The sequence below is a fragment of the Anarrhichthys ocellatus genome, unplaced genomic scaffold (genome assembly GCF_004355925.1).
Source record: "Anarrhichthys ocellatus isolate YVR2014 unplaced genomic scaffold, GSC_Weel_1.0 scaffold2193, whole genome shotgun sequence".
Classification (NCBI taxonomy): Eukaryota; Metazoa; Chordata; class Actinopteri; order Perciformes; family Anarhichadidae; genus Anarrhichthys; species Anarrhichthys ocellatus.
This window is the reverse complement of record NW_022282167.1, coordinates 1-8,337: the sequence shown is the minus strand read 5'-3', so window position 1 is coordinate 8,337 and position 8,337 is coordinate 1. Positions and strand designations below refer to the sequence as shown.

General features: G+C 42.9%; 1 protein-coding gene across 2 annotated transcripts; it reads left to right on the top strand.

Annotated features, from left to right (window-relative positions):
* The first annotated feature begins 13 nt into the window (after positions 1–13).
* irf9 (interferon regulatory factor 9) lies at positions 14–7,904 on the top strand. Of its 2 annotated transcripts, none has more exons than XM_031840019.1 (10): positions 14–89; positions 463–532; positions 988–1,110; positions 1,377–1,557; positions 3,470–3,615; positions 3,869–3,953; positions 4,274–4,333; positions 5,039–5,428; positions 5,630–5,745; positions 6,195–7,904. In XM_031840019.1, exons 2-10 carry the CDS (start codon positions 476–478, stop codon positions 6,360–6,362), a joined length of 1,326 nt encoding a protein of 441 aa, XP_031695879.1. In that variant the 5' UTR covers positions 14–89; positions 463–475; the 3' UTR covers positions 6,363–7,904. The 2 variants fall into 2 exon arrangements, with proteins under 2 accessions (XP_031695879.1, XP_031695878.1); XM_031840018.1 differs by having other exon boundaries at positions 5,630–5,751.
* Positions 7,905–8,337: the final 433 nt, after the last annotated feature.

The window sequence follows — 8,337 nt, the reverse complement described above, 5'->3', positions numbered from 1 at the left end:
CTGCAGAGGGAGGCAGCAGAGTCCGGACCGCAGAGACGGAGAGCAGACGCTTCAAGTCCGCAAAGCACCGCGGAGGAAACGCAACCGAGGTAAACGAAACTCAAGAACTACTTCCTTAATTCAACACCTTCAGCTTTTATATTTAAGTACTCTGAACCACAGGAGCAGGTGAGACAGAACTCAACACCTTGACTCCGTTTAGAGACGCGTTGATGTAGAAACAGCAGTTTGTGAGTGAGGTCATGTTTGTTTATTGGCTCGACTCCAGCGGAACCTGGACGAGGATTCAATCGATATTTACACCGAACTGAGTCGATGATTCAACTTTTAGATGTAATATTTGTATTTATTATTATTATGAATGTTATTGTTATGTTATTATGAATAAAGTGGTATTAAAGTGCGGAGGACGTGCACGTGACGCTGGTTGTTTACTGTTGGTGTGTATTGTGTTCGTTTCAGTCTTAAAGGAGTCATGGCAGCAGGCAGAATAAGATCCACCCGCAGACTGCGCTCGTGGATCGTCGAACAGGTGTGTGTGTGTGTGTGTGTGTGTGTGTGTGTGTGTGTGTGTTTGTGTGTGTGTGTGTGTGTGTTTGTGTGTGTGTGTGTGTGTTAGTGTGTGAGGGGGTGAGGGAGGAAGAAAGGGATACATGAACTCTAGTGACATCACTGTACATCAGTGGTAGTACTCAGATTATTTACTGCAGTAACAGCACTAGTACTACACAGTAAAAATACTCTGTTACAGTAACAGCACTAGTACTACACAGTAAATATACTCTGTCACAGTAAAAGTACAAAGAGCAACAAATCCTCAAATTTGAGAAACTAAAACAATTAAACTAAATTGTTGCTGATTACTTTTTATTTTAGTTATTTATTTAATATTTATTTCATTTTCCCTTAGACATGTATTTGTTGAGGCTAGTATTTTAGCAGCCTATCAGGTATAAGTACATCTTCTCTGTGTGTGTCCGGCTGCAGGTGAGCAGTGGTAAATACCCGGGGCTGGTGTGGGACGACGACGCCAAAACTATGTTCCGCATCCCGTGGAAACACGCCGGGAAACAGGACTTCCGTAAAGACGAGGACGCCGCCATCTTCAAGGTTTCTAACTCACGTCTTTCTCAGAGAGTCTCTGGTCCCGACCTCCACCCTCACGTCAGGGTTTAGTTCTGTCCCACTATCGAGTGCTTGAGTCTCATTTTGAGCCCTTTATGAAGCCTCTCCATAAGTCAGCATTGGATGCAGACTTTGCCTCAGGGAATTACCCACAATGCATTGCAATGTGACGTTAAACAGGAACCAGGGGACGCATGGAGATGTAACAAAAAGGTAAACAAAGAGTTGACCTCTCCGTGATTTCTCCGCAGGCGTGGGCGAAGTTCAAAGGCAAGACGACGGACGGGAGTCAGGACAGCCCGGCCTCCTGGAAGACCCGTCTGCGCTGCGCCCTCAACAAGAGCCCCGAGTTCACCGAGGTGATGGAGCGAGCTCAGCTGGACATCTCAGAGCCCTACAAGGTCTACCGCCTGGTGCCCGTCAGCGAGCAAGGTGAGACGCTGGTCTTCAAGATGGCCGACTGTCTGCCGCACACATATGTATGTATATATATATATATATACACATATGTATGTATATATATGTATGTATATATATATATATATACACATATGTATGTATATATATGTATACATATGTGTGTGTATATGTATGTATATATATGTATGTATATATATATATATATACACATATGTATGTATATATATATATATATATATACACATATGTATGTATATATATGTATACATATGTGTGTGTATATATATATATATAGAAGTAGACGTAGTCGTAGTCGTCGTGACGTCACTCATGGCTTGTAGACTGACGTTTTGAAGCCTCCAGAGAGAATGCAGCTTTAACACGTGAAGCTTTGACTTCACTCTAAAGAACCGGAGGTTGCCGCCTGGTTCCAACACTCGTACTAACGTACTTATATTTAGTATATCACCGTGCATAGTTTTTATAAATGCTGAAACACCAGGACGTCTCACCGTTACGTAACCTCGGCGTGCTTCTCTGGATATTCTGACCCACAATCCTCTGCACGGCAGATTTATGAGCAAGAGGGTCAACGGTCAAGCTGTAATGTTACGACTCAGTAGTTTGTCCCGGTTAGACGCACACGGCCTTAGTGAGGGCAGGGTTAGTGTGCACTTCAAAGACAAAAGGAAAAAGTATGCGATCTGGAACGCAGCTTTTGTTTTAGAGGTAAAAGACGGTGCTGCGTTCAAGGGCCGACAAGAAGCTCAGACATTCGAACTTCAAACAGACGGAGGAACTTCTCTCAGATGTGAGGATTTATTTTTATATTTAATGTATAAAATACATCATTTGCAGATGAATTGATAATGAAAATAATAATAAGCTGCAGCACATTAGTGATGAAACAACCGGTTGATTCATTTATTTGTCTGGTGACGGAAATTAATCGCGAGTTCAACACGTTGGTTGAAGTAGTTTTCAGGTGATAAATCCAGCCGTGGAAGAAGTACTCAAAACTTTACTGAAGGGAAAATACACAAGTATTAGCATCAAAATATACTTGAAGGACTAACCAGAATAATTGATGTTGTATTATGAGATTGCATGAACAACAGTTCTTAATTTCAGGTGATAAAGTGATAAATCCAGCCGTGGAAGAAGTACTCCAGTAATACCACAAAGCAGAAATACTCCGTTACAAGTATTCAAAACTTTACTGAAGTAGCATTACAAAAGTTTAGGCATTAAGATATACTTAAAGTAGCAAAAAGCAGAACAATCTCTATTATACAATGAGATTGAAGTAACAAGTCTTTGTTGTAAAGATACTTTTCTGGTGTACAAGTACACCTTTGCTGTGATATCTGCAGCGATGAGAGACTGAGACGTGAACGACATGACTCCAGGAAACCGTCTGTGTACGAATGGAAACACTGAGTCACTTCCGCTCTTCTTCTATGGTGCTCTGAGACCTCCCACTTAGTCTCCATGTTGTTCTCTTTCATACGATCTGTGTGAAGCTGCAAACATCACCATGTGTTCCTGAGACTAAAGGCCAAAGGTCAACTCTGACTGATCAGTTTGGTGCATTTCTTTTAAATCTTGCTTTATTAAATATTCTGCTGTTAAACCTCACCGTCTGTCTGTGTAGAGATTGACGTTACTTAAGGATTCAGTATCTGCACCGATGAATTATTAAAACGACGGCGCTGAAGGAAATAACAGATCAAGTGACTTGACCGCAATACCACCTCCTGCTGACTCAGCAAAACAGCCGACACCGGGGCCCCGAGGAGGTCACGCTGAAGCCGGTGAACCGGGAGGAACGAGCGCTGAGAGCGTTCGTTCTTTGTTCCGTTTGTGTGACTTAAACACACACATGTGTTTGCTTGTGTTAGTGAAGGTTCTGTGTTCTGTGTAGGTGTGATGCCGCCCGAGAAGAAACCCAAAGTGAAGGCCGTCAAGAGGAAGAGGAGGAGGAGGAGGAGGAGCAGCAGCAGCGACTCTGAGAGCAGCGACGGCGATCAGGTGAAGCGGATCAAGACGGAGGAGGTCACCTCACAGCTGGTGAGTGTTTCTGCTTCTTCGTGTGTACTTCTACTTCTCCTGTTGTACTTTTTACTGCACTACTTTAATCTGACGGCTGGAGTCACTTCACACAAACTAACCTGCATGAATACATGAATAAATACTTAAATGTGCCTCTGAAATACATCGATGGATGAATAAATGAGGCCATATATACATATTAGTCTGAATATGTGATGACACCACTAAGTGGAGCTCTTCATCCGCAATAACCCGACTGTGTGGCTCTCAGTGTGGTGAAGAGGATCTGCTGTGGAGCGGCGTCCCGGTCCAGACAGAAGAACCCGCTCAGCACGTCGCCGCCGCGCAGAGAGACGGTGAGTTTATCTCCGTCACAGACCGATCCATCGACACCATCAACGGTCCTGAACTCAAGACATTAATCACTGGAACCCTCCAGAGTAAGAGAGCAACTCTAGTTACTGGTGAAGTATTCACAGCGATCAGGGTACTACAGTACATGTTGTACAAATACCTGCATTCAGTAACCTGGTTTCTTGATTGCACAATATTGTGTTGACAAACAGTATCTGCCCACAAAACAAACATTACAAAACAACCAGCTGATCCCTCACTATTCATTATATTCATTATATTTATTATTATGATAATAATATCTAACTCTCTCTGTGTGCAGTGGTCAATGAGATCCGGTTGGACGTGCGGATCGAGGAGAGCGTCGACGCTCCAACAGGAGGTAATAAACTCAACCTCAAGCAGTTTTCTCTCTGTGGTCTTGATTTTCAAAATAAAAGTCCTGCTCCTCTATAGAAACAGAACCATGATGACTAGAAGTAGAGAGAACTAGAACATGTCTTCAGTGCAGAACAGTCTCCTCTCTCCTCTCCTCTCTGTGTTCACTTCCTGTAGTTCAGTCAGAGTGTCTCCTCCTTGTTGTCACATGACTGTTGGTCTCAGATGAATCAATCATGACGTCATAGTTTCACACTTTAATGTTTCTACACACTCTGGTTAAAGTGAACTCTTTATTAGAGGAGACATTAACAATGACAACATGTAGAATAAAATGTTTCAGATGAAATATCCTGTTTCTAAACTTTGTTTGGTTACTTTTTCTGATGGAAGCGTTTGTAACATGCGATGTGTTTGAGGACCGTTAGAAAGATGTAAATCTGACGGTTTTTACAGCTTCTGGCTGTGATGAACTAAACTTTGTATTTTTGGCGATTGTTTGAAGGAAACATGCTTTTCCATTCCGTTTTGTGGTTCACAGGTTTAACAAAAGTACAATAGAGTTCATTATCTTTTCTAGTTCTTAACTACAGTGCAACACCCTTCAGAATAAACTTTAGTCTGCATCTATCTGAGCGACATTATTTGACCTTTTATTTTGAAAGGGTTGTTTTAACCCCCCCCCCCCTCTCTGTTTGTGTCTCTTCAGTTCAGGACTCCTTCAACGTGGTGGTTCATTATTTAGGCCACAAGGTTCTCAAGCGTCAGATCCAGAGCAGCGACGTGCGGATAATGTACTTACCGTCGTCTCACGCTCCGACGACGCCGGCCGTCCTGAAGGGCCGGTTCCCGCGCATCCCGCTGCCGGAGCCGCCGTCCACGCTGCCGGCCGGCTCGGAGCGCCAGGCCCTGTTCACTCTGCTGCCCTTCATGGAGAGAGGCGTGGTGCTGACGGCCACGCGGCAGGGCGTGTACGGCAAGCGCTTCTGCCAGGGGCGGGTCTTCTGGACGGGGCCGCACGGGGCCACGGAGGGGCTGCACAAGATGGAGAGGAACACGGAGCCGGTGATGCTCTTCAGTAAAGACGCCTTCAAGCAACGTGAGTTTACTGGTTCAATGGTCAGACATATTAAATTCAATATATTTGGGTTTTGGTTTTGTAAAACAAGAACGACTCCACCGTGGATTCTCAAACCAGTGAAGTTGTTTAAAAATATGTTGCCATAATCTTAATCTAGTCTAATCATACAGTGAAGTTAATTATGTATTTAACTCTTTTTATTATTATTGTTATCATCAGAACTTGACCTCTTCCGGTTGAACGGCGGCGATCCTCCTCAGTGCGGCGTCACTCTGTGTTTCGGAGAAGAGTTGAGTAACACCGAAGACCCGTCTGCAAAACTGATCATAGTTCAGGTAAATGTACGTGTTCTCCACGCCTCGCTGTTTATTGATCTCCATGTTTACAAACGTTCACAACGGTTATGACACGAGAATAAAGACTTCGTTTGAAATGTATCGTTAAAACTCTACCAGAGTAGATTCACGTTTTAAAAATAAATGTATTTGTACCGGAATATTTCTTACTGATCGTTAATCGTTACTAACTTAACTATTGTTAATAATTATTAAAGACTTAAAACTATTTGCATTTCAAGGATACGTTTGTAGGTCAAATATGAATTGGTTGAAATCAGCTTTTTAATTGAAAAATATTTCCCCAATAGTGACAGTAGTGACAGTGCAGCGTGACCCAAATGAAAGCAACACAGAAACTAAACTTGTACGTAGAAGAAGAAAGAACTCCCAGTAAATAATAATAATAATAATAATAATAATAATACGTTCCTTGCGCTCCTCTGCAGATCGGCTTCCCGTGGGCAGAGCAGCAGGTCCAGAACGTCCAGTCGCTCTTTCAATCCATCAACATCCTCCAGTCTCTGGCCAGCGAGTCTCCGCTGGGAGAGATAACTCTGAACCTGGTCACCGTGTCTTCAGCCGACTCCGAGACGACCGTCTGTGGGACCGTCTGAGGCACTTTGTCCATTTCAAAATAAGAGACAACCCGTTCTTTTCAAAATAAGAGTATACAGGGCTGAGCGATACGTTGACGTATTCATCACGTTAAATGCATCATCTGGCAATAGACGACATAAACATGTATCACAGTCTGACTTCAGAAAGACTTCCACTATCAAAATAAGAGCCTCTAGCTTATGTTTGTTTTCATCTCACCCAGCCCTGAGAGCTCGCACAGAACAGATCTTATAGCACTTATGAAGAACACTTTTTATGACTGCCCCCTCTGTCGACGCAGAGACTAGTGAGTGTGCTGGAAGCACTACATGTAAGAAGACACTGAAGAGTCGATCGAACCATTTTGATAATTAATTAATTGATTCGTTGTGAACATCCTCCTGTATTCGGCTTCTTAAATGTGACAATCTGTTGTTTTTATGTCACATTCTGTTTGATATAACATTTTATATCTTAAGGTTTTGGAAGAAATAACATTCAAATTGAAGAACATTGTTTTTATTAACCGGTACCGACGATGGTCGTTAGTTGCAGCACTGGTCGTTTTGTTTCCTGTGGGTTTTTTCTGGAAATGTTGACAATGTGATGCACACGTTTCTGCTCTAGAAGCCGGTGGTTCCCAACCTGTGGGTGGAGACCCTCAGAGAGGGTCGCGAGTTACATCCGTAACAGGAAAGGATATTACAATATTAAGACATCTTAGCTTTTATTCTTGTGAATAACTGGATTATTTTAAGGGTTTTTATTCCAAATCAAACAGAAAATAACAGAAGTCACTGCTTTGTTTCAAGTTAGAAAGGTGGGGAACCACTGCACCCAGTAACTGGTATTGTTTTTATACTACAGCACGAAATAAACCTCGTCCTTTAACTCCTTTACACGTCAAATATTAACCTAACAGTAAAATAAAGGAAACACATCATGACAGAAGATGAAGCTGCGATAAAAATAGTTCAGTAGAGTAGAAAGAAAGCACGCAATAGTTTTCACATGTTTTTAATGTAATCAAACTTCACTCTAAGGGGATTTACTTATTGTTCATGTCGGGCTGTTGTAGCTGGTACTTTTATTACAGATGTGGGTTGAAGGTTGTGTTTGATCAGATCTCACACCGGTGAGACTCGATGGTTTGTAGCAGCGCTCAAATATTTTATTAATTACTTCTGTTTTTTAGCATGATACTGAGACGGGGACAAGACGACCACACTACGAGGGTTTCATGATATGAACCGCTGAGTACACGACACGCAACAACATAAACTTTTTACTTTTGGGCTTTAACAAATTAAGTTTTTTGTCCACCTCCTGGAGCCTGTGAGTATCTAGGAATTTAAAAGACAAAACGGAACCAAAAACACCACAGGTGCATTACACAAAGGTGTTAAAAGGTGACTGTTCCTTTAAATCAGATGGTTGTTGGAGCACGAGGCACACTGGGGGGGGGGGGCTTTAGAGATCTACCAAACTTGTAAATATGTTGTTATTTATGCATGTTCTATGTTATGTCCCTGTTGCATTAAAGACCAACCTAAACTCTGGTGTGTTGTTGTTAAAATCACAGACCGTGAACACACATGAGCTACTTCCTCGTCTAGATGTTCCCGTTGGCCGGCGAGGCGAGCTCTGCGATCTTGGTGTTGAGTTTCTGGTTGGTCCAGTCCTTTGTAATGTCGTCCAGGTGGCTGTCAAAATCCACCAGCAGCGCCTGATCGCCGGACTCCAGCATCTGACCGGCTATGGTCTGAGTCTCCTCCCACTGTCTCAGCATTATCCTGCACACAGCGGACGGGTCGGTGTTACTGTCATCAATGTTTATTTAAGAATCACAGCGATATCGACTCGTTCGTTACGAAGCAGAAAGGATTTGAAGGGTTGAAGCAGTTTGGGGGATAAAAATCTGGAGTGGAGTGACATAGAGACGGCACATACGTCTCTGGTAGAGACCTGTCAATCAGCGTGTAGCCCCGCCCT